This window comes from Nesoenas mayeri (genome assembly GCF_963082525.1).
Source record: "Nesoenas mayeri genome assembly, chromosome: 2".
Lineage (NCBI taxonomy): Eukaryota > Metazoa > Chordata > Aves > Columbiformes > Columbidae > Nesoenas > Nesoenas mayeri.
In genome coordinates this window covers 76721413-76743737 of record NC_137543.1, presented here as the reverse complement: position 1 = coordinate 76743737, position 22325 = coordinate 76721413, and the positions used below count along the sequence as shown (strand labels likewise).

The window sequence follows — 22325 nt, the reverse complement described above, 5'->3', positions numbered from 1 at the left end:
CTGATATCAGGGGCTCGATGGCACTGAGGAGACTGGTGTTCCTCCTGCCTGGTCACTAAGAGGCAGGCGCCTTTTGGGGGCTCAATTTGGGGGCACAATTTCGGGCTCGGCGCTTGCCCCGGGTTCCGCGGCCTCCCCCGTTGCTCCCTCCCGCCGGTAGGCGGCGCCCGCTCGCCGCGCTGCGGGCCCTGGCGTGTGTCGTCGCCGCTGCCCGGAGGTGACGGCAGGTGGTGGTGGCGGGCAGGCTGGCACTGGACCCCGTGCCCTTCTCCGCCCCGGCTTTTCCCCGGGTGCCGCGCCAGGACCGCTGCGGCCCCTCCCCGCTCTAGGAAGGAGCGGAGCTGCAGCCCTCAGCAACCTGCCGCTGGGCAAGACGGAGCCGCAGCCCCACCATCCTTTGCGGCAGGAGCGCCCTCAGTAAACATGGTGCCGGCACCGCCTCCCCCGTCACGAGGTCTTGCCGTCAGCCCTGAACCGCGATGGCCGCCGCCAGCGCCGTGTGGCTCGGGGACCCGGTAAGGCGGCGGTGGGGGCTCTGCCGGGAGGGGTGATGGGGGTGGCGGGGGTGACGGTGCGCGCTGACCCGTGTCCCGCCGGCAGGTGGAGTGGGCTCTATGCCCCTACGACGTCCATCACCGCGTCCCCCGGGCGTCGCTGGAGAGGCACGCCGCGTCCTGCCGGCTCCGCAAGATGGGCTACTCCGCCGAGGAGGAGGTGGGAGCCCGGGCGGGCTCGGGGGGGTGCCTGGCTGGCGGCGGGGTGGCGGACACGGCGCTCCTGGCCTGGGGGTGCCGACTGCCCGGCCGAGCGGGCGGCTGCGGCCTGAGAGCCAAGGCCGGGGTGACCCCGGCGAGAGCCCAGAGCCCGTGTCGCTGGCGGCGGCCCCGTGTCTTGACTGAGCCTCTTGGTCCCGCAGGCTGAGATGTACGACTCCAGCTTTTTCTATGAAAACCTGAAGGTTCCTACCGTGGCCATGGGTGAGCGGCTTTGCCGGGGGGTGATGGCTGGGGCTGAGGGGAGACCAGTCGGGAGTCAGGGGATGGGGCTGAAGGGAGAGCCCCGGGAGCACAGCAGCACGGCCCTCTGCCTTGCCAGCCATAGATTCCCCAAGGCTGCTTAGGAAAACTGAGCGTTTCCATCAGTAGGTTAATTTTCTCACTGTTGTGCTTTGCCTTAATTTGCCATCATTACACATCTGTCACTGTGTAATTCTGTTCTGGAGGTGTGGCTGTTTTCATCTTAAAATTCAAGGAAGGTCTTTATTTCCCTCTCTTAGGTTATTTTCCAGGTTCTTCCAATGTTTGCCTTGCATCAGGTGCTGAAAGTGTATTAAAATATTTGCTTAGAAAGTGGAAAAATTTATCTTAAAGTTTGGGGACATAGTAATGGTACAGAAGACATTTGCAATATACATACGTTTCTTTTTCCATATCCTTCCTGTGACCTGGAAATCTTCCTTCATTTTTTTTTTTTTTCCTCCCCTCAGTTAAAATGAAGTAGATTAAAATTATATTTTTACATCACACTCTCACTTCTTCATAAATAAAACTACAGTGTTCTGTAACACATTGTAAGTCTCATAATAGAGGCCGGGAAATAAAGACTAACCCCACTAAGTACTTGATGTAAAAGTTCTGTTATGTTTTTATCTTCTCTGCCTGCAGATAAAGATTTACAGTTTCACATTGTTAAGCAAGCTAGAGCTCAAAGTGCGAAAGAAGGTACAGGCTACAGTGAAGGTAAGTAGTAAGCAGATACTTAAAAAACTTTATCAGCTCTTGTGTGAGAGCTGCTCTTGTGTCTCCCCTTTCAGCTTCCTTCATTCTACTTGTGAACTGCTGTGAGGATTTTTTTTTTATTTTTAATATTCCCTCCCATGTATAATTTGGAGTATAACTACTTTCTCTGCTTGGGAAAACTAGATAAAAGAATTTGAATCTGTTGTGCTCACAGCTCTAGTTCTCTTTAGGACTGGAAAATCAACACTGTAAAATTTAGGAGTTTCTTAAAGCACTAGTCCTTCACTTCCCTTTCCACTACCTACCCTCTACTTTCTCCCTGCGTTTTCTGATGTTATCCTTCTGCTCTTTGTGGCCAAGACGCTTCTAATGCTGCCTTCAGCCTTGTTCTTCATGCAATGTTTTGTTAAAGGATTAATTGCGAGATGTAAGCTGTCTGTGCTTGTCCACCACTCCTGAGATCAAAAAACAAGGAATATTGTTATGTTGGATTATTTCAAGACTGTCCTGAGACGTTGTAGAAGAAATATGCTGACAGATCTGCAAATATGATGTTGTCCTTTGCTCTCAGCTCAGTATTTCATTTATGTTTCATTTTTCAGTGAGTTTTCTGACCAGCCTGTGGCTGGGCCTCTCTTTGAAAGTTCACACCAAGATCGAGTGGTAAAGTAGGGCTGCCAATAGAAATGACTGTAGAGCTGCAGTGTGTCGTTTGGAAATCACTGCCATGCCTGAAAGATACAGCATTTACTTTAGTTTGGTAAACATATATGTGCAGAAGGAAAAGTGCGTTTGTTCTACTTTCCTGGAAGACAAATGGAGCAATGCTTGCTCAGGCATAGATTTTCATCTTGTCTTTTGTTTCTCTGGCATAGCAAAAGGAACCTTAACAGTCACCTGCTTGGGAAGGAGCTTTCATGTGATAGGCACCATGTTTGGAGCACATCAGGCGCATTTGCTCTGGAGGGAAGTGGTAACTCACTGATTCAACACAAAGCACATCCCAGTAGAGAAGAAACAGATAAACCCTTGATCAAGCGGTGGCTCGCAAAGGTGTGTCAGTGAGCCACTAGATGCCAGTGTTTGCCATCCAGTTTTGACTGCAAGCTTGCATTTCTCTGAGAATAACACTGAAACAGCGTGGGGTGGTTTTCACTGCGGCATTTCGGCCTATTGCAAGATTTACTTGGAACTGTTTGTTTAATTAAAAGTATTTGGGAACAGAAGCAAATGGAAAGTATTTTTAATGGTAAATTTCATTTTGACTACCTGTATCAAAGGACATAGTTTTCTTTCTTTGTTTTTAAAAAAGTCTAACCAGATTTAGAATATTTGAATAGCTATATAAGAAGGCAAGAAAGCTGGTCTTAATCACAAGTTGTGAAATTCTTTTACAATCACAAGCATGTAACTACTAGGGCACTTTTATGGGCTTCCATGACCCTGCAAGAACAGCGCATTTTAAAAATAAAATTCTAGTATTCATGTTTAAATCTGTTAGTTCGGATTAGAAAAGTTCTGGTTTAGGCTCCAAGTATAGTAATGAGGAAATCTTATATTTTAGGTTTGTTGTTGTAGAGTTATTGCGGCTCCTTCTCCTCTTTGTTGGTGTCTTTAGTGAAAGCAGGATGTGAAAGATTGCCCAGCTTCTGTTAAGCAGAGTGATCTAGAGAAGCGGTGGCTTTGCTCTTGTGAGAACTCTCATACACCTTGTCTTATGTGTTGGCTCTTCTGTCTGCCTGGAGATGAACTGTGTGTGTGGGCCTGTGCCTTGCAGGGAGGTGGTTGGCTCACAGGGAGCAGGATTAAGGAAGTCAGGTCAATGGCTACTGGGAACTTGACTGTTCTCAAGCAAAATGCTGTTCTGAAAGCGGTATCCGAGAATACTGCATCCTGTATCCTTAGGGAAGCCACTTTGCTGCTGTTGCAGTGGATTGAGAATGGATTTGTTGTTTGTTGGGAGGATGTGATGTGTGTTTTAACTGAGAACAGGAAGTGTGGGTACCAGGCACATCATTCAAGGAAAGAAGAGTGTGCAAGCAGTGTGTCTGTTTCCGTTGCTTCAAAGTTAGTTATCTGATCTGGACCATCTTGAAAGCGCTTTTGTAGCCCTTTTAGCCTGTGGCAGTCTATTATAAAAGCTCTGTAGAGAAACTGACAGCATGAGTCAGACTGATTTACACAGCGCTCAGTTATCTTGTCTCCTAGAAGCTTTCATTCTTGTTGGCACAACAGCAGGTATTTTGCAGCTAGTACTTTAAAGACAATTTTAGGAGAAAGACAAACCCACAGGTTAGAGCTGCAGCCTCCTCTCTCTTGCTGTAGCTTAGAAACCAGGAGTTGAAATTGATGGGACAATACAGGGTGTCCTTTTGATCTAATCTAGTATGTTTCTGTTGAAGTATATGAAAACCTGTAACTAACAGTGTAAGCAGTCAAGAGAGGTTATACAGCCTGCAGGAGGCTGGGGAGGGATTGAGGCCTTTTTTTTTTTTAATTTAAGCAATTGTTATCCTTTCAAATTAAGAAGGATGAAGTTTCTTACATATATTTAGGAGAAGCATGAAAACTGCATGGGTGTTTACTGCCTTGTTTGTTGAGCTCCCCAGTGTTTTCCTGTATAATTATGCTATTTTACTAATAACTGTCTGTTCATCCTCCAGGATCTTACTCATTACTGCCTGTAGAAGTTCCTCAAAATCACAAGCGTTTCACCTGTGACCTGACTCAAGCTGATCGCCTTGCTCTTTATGATTATGTTGTTGAGGAAACGAAGAAACAGAGGTCTAGATCCCAAATCACAGAAAATGACAGTGATCTCTTTGTGGATTTAGCAGCAAAAATCACACAAGGTTTGAAGAACGATCTGTTGTTGAATTTATAGCTCAGAACTTTCCCTTTGTGTAGTTAGATGAGTTTTGTTGAAAGCCAGACAGAATTGCTTGTACTACTTTTATTGTGGAAAGCATACTGTTCTTAAAAGCCACCATGAAGATCTGGTGTCAGAAAACACTAGGCTGGTGTCCTTTATGTTGTTTTGCTTCTGAGAAAGCCTTAGTGCTCTGCTCTTGGCACACTTGTGTGTATCTTAGTGGATGGATCTTTGTCTTTGCTGCAAATGACTTTGGGTTGCTCACTGTTGCCACCTTACTGTGCAGCTTGGAATGGTATTTGCCATAAGAGATTATGAGATTAAAGATCACTTAAGAGTAAAAGCTGAACAAGAAATGTTGGCAGTCATTTGATAGAGGCTCTTGAGCAGTATATTATACAAATGGGTGTATTAGATTGAGGCCTCTCATCCCTGTTGAGTAATGCCAGTTTGTAAGTATACTAAGTGCAACATAAGCATCTGTTATCCTGTGGGCCCTGCTATGCCTAGGAGGTAGGAAACAGTGTTTGTCATCTACACAGGTAAATGCTTTACAGAATCTGGCTTTCTCAGTCTTTGTGTCTTATTGTAATACTGGCTTTGAAACCATGGCCCGTATTTTGTAGGCATCTGACCAAATCACAAGCCCGTATATTGATTTGGATCACTGTTAGGAGATTGATGTCACATAACAACATTTGCTTGGTGGCTTATTAGTCTTGTGTAAACAGCTAGCAAGAAGGTTGGAGAGGAAGCTTGTGATAAATTCATTATAGTTACTAAATACTGGAGAAACTTCAGAAAGAACACAATGTATTTTATGTTTCAGACTTTTATCACTAAAGCACCAGAGATGCATACCTGCAGGTGCTAACATCCTGCTAATGACCATTTTGTTTACTTCCATTTTTTTTGCTAGATGATAGTCAGAAAGCTCCAAAGTCCCATCTTGAAATTCTGGCGGAAATGCGAGACTACAAAAGGCGGCGACAGTCATATAGAGCTAAGAACGTTCATATAACAAAGAAGTCCTACACTGAGGTGAGTATCTGAAAATAAAGAGGTTTTTTGCACTGAAGTGCTCACTGTATGTCAGCATAAACAATGATAAGCCCTTTTGGATGAAGAAAATGTCTCTTTTTCCTCTCTTTGTCCCTGCCTTATCAGAGCTGCAAACTATAATCTTTTTTGGTTTGTTGCAGCAAGTTACAAATAACAGGAGCATTTCTGACTATTAAATTTTGAATATGAAAATGCCAGCAAGATGTAGTTGACTGCCTGTTGTAAAATGGTGCTATTTAAATTTATGCTGAAATACCTGATTCTCCAAATAAGACTTCCCATTCAAACTTCTGATGTGTAGGGTTTGCAGAGGGAGCTTTTTTACGGAGATGTTTACTTTCTGCTGTCTAGTTGCTAGTTCGGGCAACTGCCATGACATCTTGCTTTTTGTGTTCCTTGTTTTTAATCTATCTTAATCTCCAGGTGATTCGGGATGTGATTGGTGTGCATATGGAAGAACTCAGCAACCACTGGCAGGAGGAGAATAGGTTGGATAATGCAGAGATAAGTGATGGAGGGAAGTCAAAATCTTCAGGAAGGTATGTCACAGCTGGCAAATTCCTCAGGGGTGTCAGCAGCCTGACAGCCTGTAATGTTACCGTTACCTCTTTCTAATAGGACATTTACCAACCTTGGCTGAGACACATGTACAATTTATTTTATATTAATTCTGTTAAGCTCTTGCTTGAGAAGCTCTGTCTTTGTGAAGGATGGGGACAAAGTTGCAAGTGATCCACATGAACAGGTAGTTTCTAGTGGAGCTGGAGAATGAATAGTGCTCCCTCTGTGGCCAAATGCATATAGCTGGGGACGCTTGAAAGTACAAGTACACAGTTTCTTCCCCTTCCCTATGACCTAATGGGAAATACTATGGTAGATACATTATAAAATACCTCAGAGAAAAGGTTTTCATAACTTATTAAATACGGGGACCCTTTACAGTTCTTATCACTATGAATGCTGCTATGCTAACTGGGAGTGTGTTTGCTTTATACATATTTCTTCCTCTGTCGAGCAACACCACACACTCTTCCAAACATTTGTCACTGAAATAAAAACGGAATCATGACCTAATTATAGTCTATTTGTGCTTCTTCAGGAGATCTTTGAGATGAGAAAGTTCTTGAAACAAAGGTAACACTTGAGGTGGGATTTTTTCAGCATTAGAATGAAGGTGAATGAAGTGGTTGAATCAAAGATCAGGCTCGCTAGGTTCTCCAGCTATAGGTAGAAGCTTGAGGCAAGTGGTTGACAAGTTAGGGCTTTAAACCTTCCACTGTCTCCTGTTTCATGAGCAGAGGTGATAAGACTGAGGGGAAGCGTTTGTATATAACTGGATTAAATAGTGTGATGAGATGTGCACATATAAGAGCATGGACTTCGGGCCTCTTTTGGGAGGTATCGTATTTCTTAGGGAGATAGAGAAGCTTAATAATGGATATATCCTTTGTCTTACACCATTAGTAGGTCATACTGTTACAAAACTGATAATGAAAACAATAGTGACTGTGAAACTATTTTTATTGAATAAAATCAATAACCTTTTTTTCAGAAGGGAAGACAGGCGGTCTGCTTCAGTGGACTCACGGCAGTCTGGCGGAAGCTCTAAGGATACTGAACGCACCAGACATAGGAGAGAGACCAGCAGGAGTCCAAATAAACGAAAAAGGAGTCGTGAAAGAGGCAAAGACAGAGATTCTCGGAGAAAAAGAGAGAGGTGAGCATAAATAGTGACAGCTGACTCCTGCTTCTGCATCAGGCAGCTGTAGCCATTGTCTGTGCGTATTTAATGCAGAGGATTAGAATATCTAGTCCAATAAAAAGCTACGCTAATGTCACAGTTTAACAAGCCAGTGGCATGAGGCTACTAATACTAAAGAGAACTTGCTGTGAGATCATAAACTGTGATCCAGACCAGAATTTGCTCTCACGTGTGAAAGGTGACAGTTTCAACAGCATGCTACAGGATGAGCATAGTGTTGTCACAGGCTGTTTTACTTCTTGATCAACATATGCATAGGGGAACATATCATCCATTTAACCAGTTAACTGTGCTTGTCATGTCTAATGCTGGTTTCTGCTCTAGTTTGCACTGAGACTTAATAAATAGGATTATTTGCTTCACTGATATAATAGAATCACAGCATCATTTAGGTTGGAAAAGACCTTTCAGATTATTAAATCCAACTGTTAACCTAACACAGCCAAGTCCACCACTAAACCATGTCCCAAAAAATCTCATCTGTGCACCTCATAAACACCTCCAGGGATGGTGACCCCACCACTTCCCTGGCCAGCATGTTCCAGGGCTTCACAACTCCTTCCATGAAAAAAATTTTCCTAATATCTAATCTAAACCTCCCCTGGTGCAACTTTAGGCCATTTTCTCTTGTCCCATCACTTGAGAAAAGAGACCAACACCCTCTATGCCACAACCTCCTTTCAGGTAGTTGTAGACAGCGATAAGGTCTCCCCTCAGCCTCCTTTTCTCCAGGCTAAACAGCCCCAGTTCCCTCAGCTGCTCCTCATCAGACTTGTGCTCCAGGCCCCTCACCAGCTTCGTCACGGTTCTCTGAACTCTCTCCACCACCTCAATGTCTTTCTTGTGGTGAGGGGCCCAAAACTGAACATAGTATTCCAGGTGCAGCCTCACCTGTGCTGAGCACAGTGGTACAATCACTTCCCTAGTCCTGCTGGCCACACTATTTCTGAAATAAGCCAGGATGCTCTTGGCTGCTTTGGCCACTAGAGCACACTGCTGGCTCATGTTCAGCTGTATGTACAGTCAGTCAGTTGACTAGCTTTTCCATGGTAGGTGCTTCAAAACAATGCTGTTGCTCTTCAGCAGTTCTGGGCATATTTTTAGGCAAAAGAAAACAAATCTAGGCCACACCTTTAATACCATAAACAAGGGCACATCTGCAAAACCATAGGTGTGTGGAACCTGTGTTTGAGCAAAGACTTAGGCTGTTGTGCAGAAAAAATGCTGCATTATCCATAGTGTGCAGGGAAGAAATGCTGTAGATTAACTGTATGGATGGGAATTCTTGCTTGTCTCAAAATTGGCTTCATCACACAATTATGCCATTCATCCTAAACTAATTGCTACTATGGCAACACATGACAACACTTTGATTAAAACAGCATGGGAAATAAACTGTCTTAGTTTATTTCCTATAGAAGGGGACATGATTACATTACACTAAAGCTTTCCATTTTCTAAGTCTTTTTTTGTTGTTGTTGTTGTTACTTCAGATTCTGTCAGTCTGAGCCTAACAGTACCCACAATATTTTTTTTTTTGTTTCAGAGATGAAGACAAATATCACAGCCATAAACGAAGAAAGTAGAAGCAAGAACTTGATTATTTTGTTTGTCAGCCGTTCAAAAGAATTACTTGCCCCAGGAACTATTGTTACTGCTGTTGTGCCAGGGACAGCCATGCTCTGTACATAATATTGTTGCATTGTACATAATGCGTTACATCACAGCTGTGCCTGGAGACAAAAATGAGAGAGGGTTAAGTTTGTCAGGATGGAAGTATTACACGTCAGAAAGTCTGTAAAATGAATGCATCTATTAATAACTTACATTGATCTCATCCATTTGAGTTTAGTCTGACAAGGCTGAAGAATACAGTCTGTGAGAGGCTGTTACTAATTTACCTTCCTGGCTCATAGTTAGTGAATATAGAACACAGCTAATTCCTGGAGTCTAGGATCAGTTACAAATGAAAAGGCCTGGAGACCGTTCCTGTCCTACCCTCCCACTTGACATTGTCACCTCTGGGAGCAGTGTTCCAGAAAAGATAGCGCTTACTGTCTAGTTACAGCATGTACCTGAGGTGACAGGGCAGAGTTCTCCAACAGGCTCAAAGGCAGCTAGTGGTAAAAAAACCAGTAATGGTGAAGTTACTGTTTCCAAGCTCACGCTCAAAGAAATTTAGAAGTGATGTCATCTGGCAAAGACAATGAGAATATAGCTCTCCACAGAAACTAGTGGGGAGGTAGCAAGGACGTTTGTAATATTGCTGATTGCCATTTTCAAACACCAGGTGCATACCCCTTTCCTTCCAGAAATAACTGGCAGGAGCTCCTATCCTGTAGACTAACACCTAAGTACTAGTCATAGAGGCTGATAAAACAGTAAGACTTAAGATGTGGAGGTAGATAGTAAGGGTGTGCAGGAAGACTCCACTTCTGTGATATTTTTATTGTATCAGTATTTAGTCTTGCTAATTCCTCACACAATCTGCTTCAGCACAGTCTGTCATCATCAGCCATGCTTGTTACTTCAATGAAGAAAGCAACTGTGAAAGAACAAGCTTGCAGATCTCTCTTCCCCTACACCACTTCATTCTGCTTGATTGAGTTGCCAGGAGAGGGCACTCCATCTGGTCCCATTTTTGACCTCTGTCACTGGAATTTCTCCAGTTCTACTGTAACCACTAGTATCCTGTCTCTTATCTCAATCGTTTTCTGCAGTTCAGTGTGATTACCTGTCACCAAATACTTAGTCTAGTTCCAATTGATATAACTTCTGGACCTACTACAGCTCTTCAAATCAAAACCACACAGAACCCTGTGCCAGGCATTCCTCACCTATGTGACAAATGCAGTATCTCTTCCTGTCAGAAAACAAGACCCATTTTAAAACAGATCCTCAACCAGAACAGTCTCTCTAAGAATAGAAAAGGATATCTAAGTCCTAATTAGAGGGAAAATAATCTGGAACACTTCCATCCTTTCTCGAATTGATGTTTCTTCCACCAGCTCAGCCATAGGGTTATTTGTGTTGAATAAGGCGTGGGAAAACTACTCGTTTAATAGAGCTTGTTCACACAGACAAGGTAGTCAAAAGAAAAGCTGGATTTGCACAAGAGTCAAAGTCAGTGCTGTCTAGAAACATAATGGGAAATGCACCAGTTACAGCTGTCCATTCTTCTCTAAATTGAATTTTACATTTTACTTCTTACAATCGCGAAGTAGGAAGATCCATAACAAAATACATTTTACTCAATATAAACAAATGAGTGAAGTTATCATGCCCTAGGTGGGAGCATCAGTATTTGAGAGGCCGGAGAACAGTACCACCATGTATTCAACTACCATCCACTGAAAGGCCATTTCAAGAGTGGAATAAAGAAAAAAAAGTGTCAGAGAAGAGGATCGTCGTGTATTGCAATGTGCAAATAACAGTCCTTTGAACACAAATTATTTCCTTGAACACTTGTACGTATTTATTCCTTTTTATTTTTTCCTCACCTGGTGCTGAAGAGTAGGTTTGTTCAAAACAGTGCTGAGGGCTGGGTCAGAAAGTTTCTGAGCAGCACCATGCCACTTTGTTGGTCACTGGAAAGGAATAAGCCAGATGTTTTAGAACAACACTTCAACATGGTAAATCACAGTGTGTTGGGCAAGATATAATTGAGGGTTATATTAATAGCAAGCAAGAGCACTATTATTAAAAAGTATTTCTTATTAGAAACTGTCCATCTGGTAACATATGACAAAACAAGTTCATTTGTGTGCTTGCACATTTTTGAGCTCCCACGTGCACGGAGGTGGTGGCAATCTAAGACAGAAGGACCAACTGGCAGAAAGATGGTAGGAGGAGTCAGTATCTGTGTGCAAACATGCCACGCTGGCACTCAGAGGACAAGGCTCTTAGGGATCTTTTAAAAAAAACAGTAAAAATAAAGTGCATTTTGCGTGACCTATGTGTGACTATGGGTAAAATGAGTGGGAGTTGATCACAGAAAGCTGGATTGAAGACACTGTCATTTCTATACATTCCTAATGCCCATTCTGTGCTAATTCTTGATGGATCTTTTCCTCTATCTGCCAAAAAGTTAAGGGGTTTTGACTCTGAATTTTGTAGGCACAAGACTTGAAGCCTATTAGAGATGAGAATTTTCACCTGTAGCAGTTAGCATGAGTTAGCCTTAGTGAGCAGAGCTTCTAGCACAAGCCTATGAACTTTAAGGTTTTGCTATTGTAAAAGTTGACAAAAATATGATCAACCATTAGTCTAAAGCAACAGAATAGTGTTGGTGTGCTCAAGAAAAAAAGGTAGCCAAACTCTGCAAACACCCTGTTGATCATCACAAAGTGCAGATGTCTCGATGTACTCAGAACAAACAAGCTGTGAGTACCAGCAATCCTGAGAGCACATCAGAAAATGGAAGCACAATTTGAATTGACAGGGTATTTTCTACCAATCCTGTAATGAGGACACTTAGGAATATTGAGGGTAACCAGAATACAAAAAAAACAATTCTAGGTGAGGCAAGGGGGAACTCCTGACCCTACATTAGCATTCAGGACCATCTTGCCAACACCCAGAGCACTGGAGAGCACCTAAAAGACCCCAAAATTCTGTACTGCTATATTGACCTGCCTGGCTTTTCTCGTGGACTGTAATTGCTTTGTAAAGGGAAAGTTGTATCACCAGGTAATTACTACAATATTTCAAAGAAAGATGGATAAATAACAATTTATCATTTAGCAGTTCAAACCCTGAGGCTGACCACTTTCAGTATAATCTTGGCCAACCTTTACTCCTGTCATTATGGCTACACCCAAAGTGAAGATGGACTATTTATCTGCAATTAAAGGTTCATGGAGAACACAGAGGTGATCCAATTTTAAAACTTCATGTGTGGATTTTTACTTACGCGTGTTCTTTAATTCCACAGAGGAACGCTTCGGTTTCCTCCTCTGGTATCTCTCCATCGATACTGGCCAAATAGGAGTAAAGGAATGAGAATGTTTCAAAGGGAACACGAGCTGCTCCACCATCTGGGTCCTTTGTTAAGATTTCACAGGCATGTTTCATTGAACTCAGTAAGGACTGCAGGGGGTTCAGTAAAGAAATGACAGGAACATTATCAGAGCCATGAACGTCCTTTGTGTACCATGACAAAATCCACACTGCAAACCACTGAGCGCACGTGTAAATGAGGTGAAGGCTTTATCATCTCATTACCTGGCTTTCAACCTCAAACTTACCCTCCAATACAGGTGCCGGGATGGAAACAATAATGAAGTCTTAGTAGAAACTGGAGTAAAAATATCAGAATCCTGTTTAATATCTCCAGTCTCTATCTCCAATGCGGCCAAATTGCTCTATTCTCCTACCATAAAAGCTCGAATATCACTATACCTTGCTATATGTATGTATGTATATCTGTGTATATATATAATCTCAATAGATCTAAATGAATTCTCAGCAGCAAAGACAGAGATATCTTTAAAAAATAGAAAATTAATACAGTTCAGATGATTTTTTTACTATGAAATATTACATTATATTATTTTTTAGGAATGCTATTATTTAGTATTTGCTTATTTGTAAGCAAGTTCCGTTTTAGTAGCTAGCAGAAAAAGCACTGAAGCAAAAAGCATTTCTAGAATGTTTCAGTTTAGTCAAAGCCAAGTAGCGTCCAAGTTCCCTTTAGAACAAACATGCCTCAAAGTATTAATTCCAAATATACTTAAAAAAAATCCTTCATTCAGTAGAATGTCTGTAATCCAGTGGCCTATCCATGCTGAGGTACATGGGGAAATGTGGAAAAATTCAGCATGGAACTTCACAGAGTTAGATTGGTCGGATGCTATTAAAACAAAAAAATCCACACAGGCCTTTTTAACCCAAATAGTAATCTTTTTGCTATAACTTTTTCAAAATTTATCCTTAGCTCTTCATTAATAAGCAAGCAATGACTTTGTAAAGAATAAGTATTTCCTAACAGTAGAACAACAATATTTAAAATAAATGCAGTATCTGTTCACAATCTAGAACACCAGCCAGAAAAGTGTCATTAACAGTTTTACTTAATGTAGCTCCTCCCCTGGGAGGCCTCTCATGGGAAGGAAAGGCAGTTGTCTACATGATGGCAGACTGAAGAGATGGATAGATGGAGGTAAATTTAGTCTGTCTAGTTCATTCAGAATTATGTCCCTGTGACCCTTTTTTTGTTTTGATTTTTTTTTTTTTTAATAACATTGCTGTTATTCGTTTTAAATGAAGAATGCAAACTATGAAATCATTTTGGGAGGAGGACTGGAATCAAGAAATACATAGTTGAAATGACTAAAAAAAAAAACCAAACACAGTTGCATCGCCAGGTCAAGTTGACATTTAGGGTTTCCAGATATTGCAACATTCTCAAAATATTACTTAACACATATTTTCTTTTTGTACCCCTTCTTCCCTACTACAGAAGCCATTAAAAATATTATACTTCATAAGAACATTGCTTAGTGCATTTTATAATCCCTCATTCTGTTGAAATGCTCTGCTGAGATTTTATTACTGACATTAAAAGAATTAAATGTAGATTTAGAAACATTAACTGCTTCTGTGAAAATTTAATGGACTGAACAATCAATTAAGCATTGATGTTTTAATTTCTCTTTCTAGTTCTCCTCCATGGACATTTACAGTGATGCTATAAGCATCATTCCTCTATCATCCTCTCTCTCATGGTCCAAGCTCCCTGTGGACACACTTGCTTTTTTCTACTGCCATCCCAGTAAAGTGCAGACGTAGCCGTCTCTTTCTGCTGGAGCTCCCCTGACCAAAAGCTGGTGGGGAGAAGAAGTAAACATGCAAGACAATTTGCAGCTACTGCAAAAGCAATCCCCATTCCCCAAAGTCCATTTGCATTCATTGTTCTATGGTCTGCCTCATATATGATCAAATACCACTATTTGTGTTTGGATATGAGGGCTCCTGCTGGAAACATACCTCACCGAGAACACTGCACCCAAGCGCCAGAAACTTCATCCACTCCACCTCCTCGCCAAAGTTGTCCAGCTGCAAGATAGCTTCCAGCTGCTCCTCTGGCAAGCACAAGTGTTTCCATCTTTCCTTCAGTTCTGCAACATTCACCACGCCTTTGGGAGAAAGCTTTAAACAAAATCATGGTACCACAATAAGAACACTGAAAACTCTCTCCAGAATACATCAAATACTTGACAGCCACTCTCCCCAACCATCCCCAACACATCAGCATACCTCGATAGCATTGTGCATTTGATAAAGGATGTTTGTACCTGTTTGTGCAAGACTTTAAGGAGTCCAAGTGTCAGAGCAGCGTCTGTTTTCTCTTTTGCCAAAGGTATTTCAAGCCTCTCCTTCACAGGAAGGGGCTCACCTTTTGACAGCGCTGAAAAATACCTGGGTGAATGGGAAGAGCAACACACTTCAATGCCTGTAGCCACTACAAGCTGCACAAAAGTAAATAGTCTTAGAGTTCAGTGAATGAATCCACACGCTCCTTTGCAGGAGTGCCAATACTCAGCAACCTGCTCGCCTGCACAAGTCCCATCTCCCTGTGCCCAGATACCACATTTCATTTTAGGGGAAACCACAATCTTTAGACTTTACACACTCCTTTTTAATTCCTAAGGCAATTAACTTATTTTGTGCACTTAGCCCTTTTTTGGCAAAGAGTGATTTATAAACATCAGAGTGGGCTTGCAAACCAAAGCACAGGCTTTTCCCATTTGATTGACGAGCACCTTAGGGCTGATTTGTTTAACGCTGTCCTCACACACTACCTGAAAAGCATGACCGGCTATTTACACTGCAACTCTCTCATCAACATTTCTGCTATTTCTGTCCACTACAAAATAAAATTTAAGATTAGAGCAGAAAAGGAAATTAGATGCAGATCCTTTTAATTATAAGGCTGCCACCACCTTAGGAGGAACACAGAATCACAGAATGTCAGAGATTGGAAGGGACCTCGAAAGATCATCTAGTTCAATCCCCCTGCCAGAGCAGGAACGCCTAGATGAGGTTACACAGGAAGGTGTCCAGGTGGGTTTTGAATGTCTCCAGAAAAGGAGACTCCACAATCCCCCTGGGCAGCCTGTTCCAGTGCTCTGTCACCCTCACTGAGAAGAAGTTTCTTCTCATATTTAAGTGGAACCTCTTGTGTTCCAGTTTGTACCCATTGGCCCTTGTCCTATCACTGGTTGTCACTGAGAAGAGCCTGGCTCCATCCTCCTGACACTCACCCTTTACATGTTTATAAACATGAATGAGGTCACCCCTCAGTCTCCTCTTCTCCAAGCTAAAGAGCCTCAGTTCCCTTAGCCTTTCTTCATAAGGGAGATGCTCCACTCCCTTAATCATCTTTGTTGCCCTGCACTGGACTCTCTCCAGCAGTTCCCTGTCCTTGAGCTGAGAGGCCCAGAACTGGATACAATATTCCAGATGCGGTCTCACCAGGGCAGAGTAGAGGGGCAGGAGAACCTCTCTCTACCTACTAACCGCCCCCCTTCTAATACCACCTCTGCCATAACTGGCCAGCAATCTGAACCAGGCAAGGAAAAGAGGAAAAGCTGCATGTTCCAGAAAGGGCTGCGCCATCAGCAGCAGCCACCTGCCCATCTGCGGGGGCTCCTCCAACTGAGCTGGTGCCATCTTTAATTTTAATCTTAAACAGAGGCTGGGGTCTGGCCGCACTGCCCCTGCTTTCACCAGCCCCACATACCAGCATCCTGCAGTGACCTGGCGGCTGCTGCTTCCCGCTGCTCGTCTGGGACAAGCTCCTTGCACAGCCATCACCCAGAGGTGTGCCACACCACATCTCCATTGTGTTCCTAAGAACCGCCACAGCGTTTTAAGATGTTCCAACTGCCTTTGTCCAACAGTGCAGCTGTAGTGATTCAGCTTCAGGTTTGTTTTTGGTTTTTTTCCATGAACAAGCCAGACTCCAGCCTGGCTTTGTTAACAGCCTCCCCTCCCTCACATACACAGCATGGACTATTTCTAATCCCCCACCAGTTGAGAACATCTCACAGATACCCTTGTAGAGCTAGTCCACACAAACTCTAGGACAGGAAAAAGTGATAGTGAGTGACTGAGGTAACAAAAAGAAAACAAAAAAAAGTTAAGAAGAAACACTTAAATATCTTAAACCAAATTTACGATGAGAGATTTATTACATGGACTATCATCTAGAAGTTACAACTTCTCAGGATCTTTTCCTATTTCAGTAACATTTAAGGAGAGTCCTTAATTTTCTTCCTGGAAACAAACGAACAAAAAGAAACCTAGGCAAACTTAAGAATTTGAACGCTATTTCTAGGTTTCCTTTAAATTCCAAGAATTTAATCGAGTCTCACACAAGAGGAAAATAAGACCTTTGATCTTTTACGGTCTTAAAGGACCTCTTTGATAATAAAGGACAGAGTAATCAATCAACAAGTGTTCTTCTGTATGGAAATCATACTATTCCAGAAATATGCCAGTCCTAATCCTCAATGAAACAGAAACTAAATCAAGTTCTTCGCTATTTTTATAGGCTCGCATGCTGCATTAGTGCACAGAAGTGCATATGCAAGCAATACACAAGTTGGTTTCATACTCAAGCCAGTTCCACTGTACAATAAACAGGAGCACCGAGGTTTTGCAGGTCCATACACACAGTGCTACATCATTATGTGAACATCCACATCCTACTTACGCAGCTGCCCACTGCAAAACATCATAAGGTTGAGTCCTAATAGCAGCTTTAGTAAATTGCTTCAGAATATCAGGTAGCTCAGGAGGGATTTTGATCTGCTGAGCACAAAATATGGTTTCCAGAGAAGGCATCGTCTGTTTACGTTCAGCTACAAGGACCTGGAAGAAATAGTAATAAAACAGCAGTTCACAGATGCAGAATGTGAATGAACACCTGTGTGTGCACATGGCAGGGGAACAGGGCTTCTACCAAAGCACCTTCCATTCTACTTGATGGTCAGGGCTACTGGAGAACTGACAAACTCAGAAAAGTCAACAGACAAGCACCACATGTTTCTAAAAACCTTAAACTTGATGGCCACCAAGTAAAAAAGCTTGGACTCCAATCACAGCTCCAGGTAAGGAGAACTACTACTTGAACAGATATCTTTAGATAACTTGTAACTGATTTTTCTCCTCTAACCTACCAGAATTCATATTTGTAGAAGAAATACTCCAGACAAGTCACACCACACATGCCAGCATGAAAGCCAGCTATGGTGGCAACTCACTAGTGCATGCCAAGAAGAATCTTGTCATTTTTGTACAGAAGCTAGGGTACAGAAATTATCAAGAAGACTAAAAGCCAGTGATGGAGGAATGAGACTGCTGTGACTCAAGGCTGCCCTGAACTTCATTTGAGGAGACATGCTGGCAGGGTATAGCATCTTCATTACTTCAACACAGCAAATTTGCAAAGGGATAGACTTCAGAGTGTGCCCTTAATTACTGCATTGGTCACGCATTTCCAGTAATGATTCAAAAATGCAGCTCTCTAGCCAAGGGACTGCAGCTAAAGGCAAAAAGTTGAGGATTTCTGAATAAGACAAAACAGAAAAACCCTGAGGAAGGAATACATGTGTGTCAAAGAAATAAGAAAAGCTTATCAGAAAAGAAAAAATAGAGGGAAAATAACAAAGGTAAGATCTGCTTTCTCTAGTAAGCCATTAATCACAGAGTTGCAGAAGAGCTGAGGTCAGAAGGGACATCTGGAGCTCATCTGGTCCAACCCCCTCCTCCAGCAGGGTCGGCTAGAGCTGGCTGCCCATAACCATGCACAGATGGCTTTTGAATTTCCCTGAGGATGGAGACTCCACAGCCTCCCTGGGCAACCTGAGCTGGTGCTTGGTCACCCTCACAGTGAAAAAGTGTTTCCTGGTGTTCAAAGGGAACCTCCTGTGTTGCTGTTTGTGCTGCAGGTGAAACTCATATACAAATATATACACACTGAATGAACAATGAAAAACACAACTGTGATTCTAAAATGCAGTCTGTGAACCTTTGCAACTTTTCGCCCTCGGTCATGGCAATACCTACCACTCATGTGCTAACATGGGTTACTGTCCTGCTAAATGCCAAAGTCGAATTATTTCCCTCACCTTCTATTTGCTCTTATTTTCTATTTTTCCACTCACGCATCCAAACCCAGCCCCAGGTGCTCTGCGTACAACGCTAAACCCAACAAGTGCGTGCACGCAAACCAGACTCTCCACGCTCTTGGTGACAGCGACTCACCAGCCAGGAGCCGAAAAGGAGCACAGCTGGCTGCGACCTCCCCTGTTCCCCGCTTCGGCCCGGGTGCCCGCCCGAGGCCTCCTCCCAGGCCGCCCCGGCAGCACCGAGCGTACGAGCCGCCGGCTGCCACCGCTCAGAGGCCGCCGCCAGGCCCGGCGCCGGGGGAGCCCAACCGCCGTCCCACAGCACCCCCGGGAGCCCCCGCAACGGCAGCGCTCGGCCGAGCCGTCCCTGAGCGGCCTCCCCGCCCCCGCTACCCCAGGGCTCGCAGGAAGCCCGGCCCGGGCAGCCGGTCTCACCTGCCCGGCTCCGCGGCCCCGCTGCCCCGGCAACGCGGCGGCACAGTGGGGCGGGAGGGAGGGGGCGGGAGGCCGGCGCTCGCTCACGGCGAGCGGGCCGGCCCGGTGCTTGGCGGGGGAAGGCGGGGGCCAGGCCGGGCCAGGGAAGGGGATTATCGCTTGCGTTGTTTACAAGGCAAGAGCAACGCGCGTTTTCTGCAAACTTAGAATCACAGGACTGTTTCGGTCGGAAGAGGCCCTCAACATCATCGAGTCCAAACACAATTCTAGCACTAAACCATGTCCCTAAGAACCTCGTCTAAACGCCTTTTAAACACCTCCAGGGATGGTGACTCCACCGCTTCCCTGGGCAGCCTGTTCCAATAACTTGTGAAACGACATGAAACACCTTAACAGTGAGTCACCTGCAGAGCCCGGAGCGGGAGGTTGGTCTCTGCAGACCCCTGCACATCCCCCTCCATGACACAGGACTTGTTTGGCAGCATGGGTGCAGCACATCCTTCATTACTTCGGTTCTCTCCTACCTCCCTTCCAGGCCTGGATGAGGTGTGAGCGAACACTGCCTGAGCTGCAAAATGGTCATAGGGCAACATGTTCCTTATTATTTGCAGTAGCTGCTGCTTCCATTGCAGGCAAGAGCACCTCCACTGGAGTCAGCTCCAGGGCCTGGCACAGCAGGATAGCACCGAGCACAGCACAGCCAGTGCCAGCTGCTTCTCAGCATCTGCTGCTCCACCCTGGCACTGTGTGCGCTGACATGGCAGTGTGGGCTCTCCCACCACTCCAGAACACAGAAGAGCCAAAGCGCCTGCTCTATCCCTGAGTCTTGGAGGAGGACTATGAGACCTCTGCTCTTGCCACTGCAGATAAAACCAGCACCCAAGGTAACCTGCATGGTGTCCTTGGTAAAGATGCTAGTCCATCTCCTGTCTTGATTATAATGCAATGCCCCTCATGTTCCTTCTGTTATAACACGGGATGTAAGTAGCCCAAGCACTCAAGTGAACCTGATAATAGGATTATTCGCTTCAAAAAGCCTTCACAAGCCATTGCTCCAAAGAAACTTAGGTGCTGTATGCATGAAACGGGTCACAATCTTATTTGAAGCCGGCCCTTCGTAATCCACATTATGTCCCCGCTGCTGAACACGTAAGGCCATGCAGGACAAAGATAAAATAGTGGTCTCTGGAAAACAAAAAGAACACATTTTAACAACGGTTTAATGTTTCATAAAACATGAGTACCCTGCAGAAGCTGCAGGCCAAGCATTTCGCCTCAAAATACTTTGCAGATTCCTACAACTACGTGACAACAGCAAACTTCTGATGTATCATGACATATCCTTTAAATGGGTAGATGCTTTGAAACAACGAAGAACACTATAGCAAAAAAGAATACCCGTAGCAAACATCCCACAAGGGTTTACAGAATGGAATTAAATTAATTTCACAAGCCAGTTTTTCAAAGTTGTCTAGGGATAATGGATAAACAGCAAAAGTTTCATATTTTCTGTGATCTGCAGTCCTTGGATGTGCTTGGAACTACCCTAAAGATGCTCGAACAGTAAATGTCATACCCACAATTCTTCCACTTACTCGGTCTAGTGCAGCAAAATCATGCATAAAGCTGCCAGACCACATTAAGGGACACAGCAGCATCTAAGGGGAAAGATTTTCTATGAGTATTTAATGAAGAACTGTGTATTCTTCGAACAGTTATGAGTTGCAAACTCTTGGAAAGAGCAAAAGGCTAAAACTTTCATACAAGAATGAAAAATAATTGGAAAATAAGAGACCAATTAATCACATGCTGCTCCAGAACATGCTTAATCTGTAAAGGTATGACTAAATTGATCTTAGTATAAATGCTTACATGTAACAAAAATTAACAAGGTATACTGCATCAAGTCATAAAACAACTGCAGGGGGACATGCTTGTTGATCTCAGCAGAGAAAGCAATGTGGGAACTGCTCTCCTCTCTTCTTTGATGTTAAATCCAAGATGATCTCTGGCCAGTCAACTGTGGGGTGGGGATAGGGAGATGGAGAAGATCCAAATACCAGTAGTTACATGAGTTACCATCATCATTAGTACACAGACTCCTGATTTATAAGCAGAACAAGATGTACTGCACATTTTCTACTCATTAATCCTGTGTTAACAATATACAAAGTATTAATATGTGCATAATTACTCACGGTTAAGTTTGGCATATTTGCATATTGAGTCCTTTTTGAGAAGTAATTGATACTTCAGAGAACTAATATTTTTAGCTAAAAGCAGCATGCTTTTCACACGCAATTACACTAAAACAGCTGCTTAAAGATTACTGTAAATCATGGATATAAAAGGAAGAAGAGTAAAAGAGCATACCAAATAATAGAGTAGAATAAATTCCGAGAGTTGGTGAGTAAAATTAAGATTAACAGGTAGGCAAGGGAAGGAGGCTTCAGGTTCAAGTTTTCAGGGTTAGTGGTGTGTCATCAGTTGCTAATTAGAGGCAAGTTAATCCAAGGTTGTTTAAGGAAACTCAGGATTACACAACTAAGTAATGTGGCTGCTAGGTTAACAAATCCCCTTCAACCAGGAAGAGATCATAGAACGGCACAGTGAGAGGGACATTGATGGGTCATATTGAGAAGCTTGGCCCAAAGTCATAAAGGTAGCAAGGTTTAAACATTTTACATTAAGAAAAAGCTGATCAAACTCTATGAAATAAACACAGGTAGTAAATACACAAGTGTAGCTTCAGTGAAAGAAGTAACTCAGATTCTTCCTAGATGCTAAGCACTTCCCTCCATGCATTTTACTGATTCCTCTTTTATATAAAGAACATTTAAAAGCATATCCATGGATGTAATTGTTGCTTTATAGCAGCACTGCCTGATTTCAGCTTAGAAATCCTGCTGCTGCTTCCATGACTCCTGGTCACAACCAGCCTAAATATCCCATGTCTGCTTCATGATAATACAGCTGTATTTTTAGATTCAGCACATTTCTTACTGAACTCAACCACGCCATTTACACAATTTGCACCTGCTCAACAAGTCATACCAATGCAGATCTTCACTGTATAGGTTCTAATACATAAACTTTATTCAATATAAATAAATAAGCTTTGCAGTGTTCTCTGTTTTTGTAAGCAACAAGGAAGTCTGTTATCTCCTGGTAAAACTAGTGTCATTTTCCAGGAACAGAAACACTCCTTGAAAGCCAAGTAGGAGATAACAGCAAGGAAGCAAATAAGCAGCAAAACTGATGTGCAGTTGTGAAATAATCTCATTGCTTCATTCCTCTGTATTATTTGAATTCAGAACATT

General features: G+C 43.3%; 2 protein-coding genes across 2 annotated transcripts; one reads left to right on the top strand and one right to left on the bottom strand.

The window, feature by feature from the left end:
* Positions 1-240: 240 nt before the first annotated feature.
* Positions 241-12292, top strand: SNRNP48 (small nuclear ribonucleoprotein U11/U12 subunit 48). Its single transcript, XM_080338614.1, has 9 exons — positions 241-515; positions 601-714; positions 917-977; positions 1665-1739; positions 4403-4591; positions 5531-5652; positions 6097-6212; positions 7226-7390; positions 8982-12292. The coding sequence occupies exons 1-9, from the start codon at positions 480-482 to the stop codon at positions 9019-9021; spliced, it is 918 nt and encodes a 305-aa protein (XP_080194740.1). The 5' UTR covers positions 241-479; the 3' UTR covers positions 9022-12292.
* Positions 10891-21569, bottom strand: ROPN1L (rhophilin associated tail protein 1 like). The gene is made up of 7 exons (XM_080338615.1): positions 20878-21569; positions 20013-20190; positions 17154-17311; positions 14731-14854; positions 14423-14584; positions 12348-12523; positions 10891-11022 (listed from the first exon to the last, which is right to left on the bottom strand). Exons 3-7 carry the CDS (start codon positions 17282-17284, stop codon positions 10959-10961), a joined length of 657 nt encoding a protein of 218 aa, XP_080194741.1. The 5' UTR covers positions 17285-17311; positions 20013-20190; positions 20878-21569; the 3' UTR covers positions 10891-10958.
* Positions 21570-22325: the final 756 nt, after the last annotated feature.

Bases quoted from the DNA above. Each gene is read 5' to 3' on its own strand.
- ROPN1L (XM_080338615.1), bottom strand. From the start codon at position 17,284: ATGCCTTCTCTGGAAACCATATTTTGTGCTCAGCAGATCAAAATCCCT. The intron at 12,524-14,422 runs GTATGTTTCCAG...AACCCCCTGCAG, and splicing joins GGTGCAGTGTTCTCGGTGAG to TCCTTACTGAGTTCAATGAA. The intron at 11,023-12,347 runs GTAAGTAAAAAT...ATTCCTTTCCAG, and splicing joins TGTGGAATTAAAGAACACGC to TGACCAACAAAGTGGCATGG.
- SNRNP48 (XM_080338614.1), top strand. From the start codon at position 480: ATGGCCGCCGCCAGCGCCGTGTGGCTCGGGGACCCG. The intron at 1,740-4,402 runs GTAAGTAGTAAG...TTCATCCTCCAG, and splicing joins AGGTACAGGCTACAGTGAAG to GATCTTACTCATTACTGCCT. The intron at 6,213-7,225 runs GTATGTCACAGC...CCTTTTTTTCAG, and splicing joins AAGTCAAAATCTTCAGGAAG to AAGGGAAGACAGGCGGTCTG.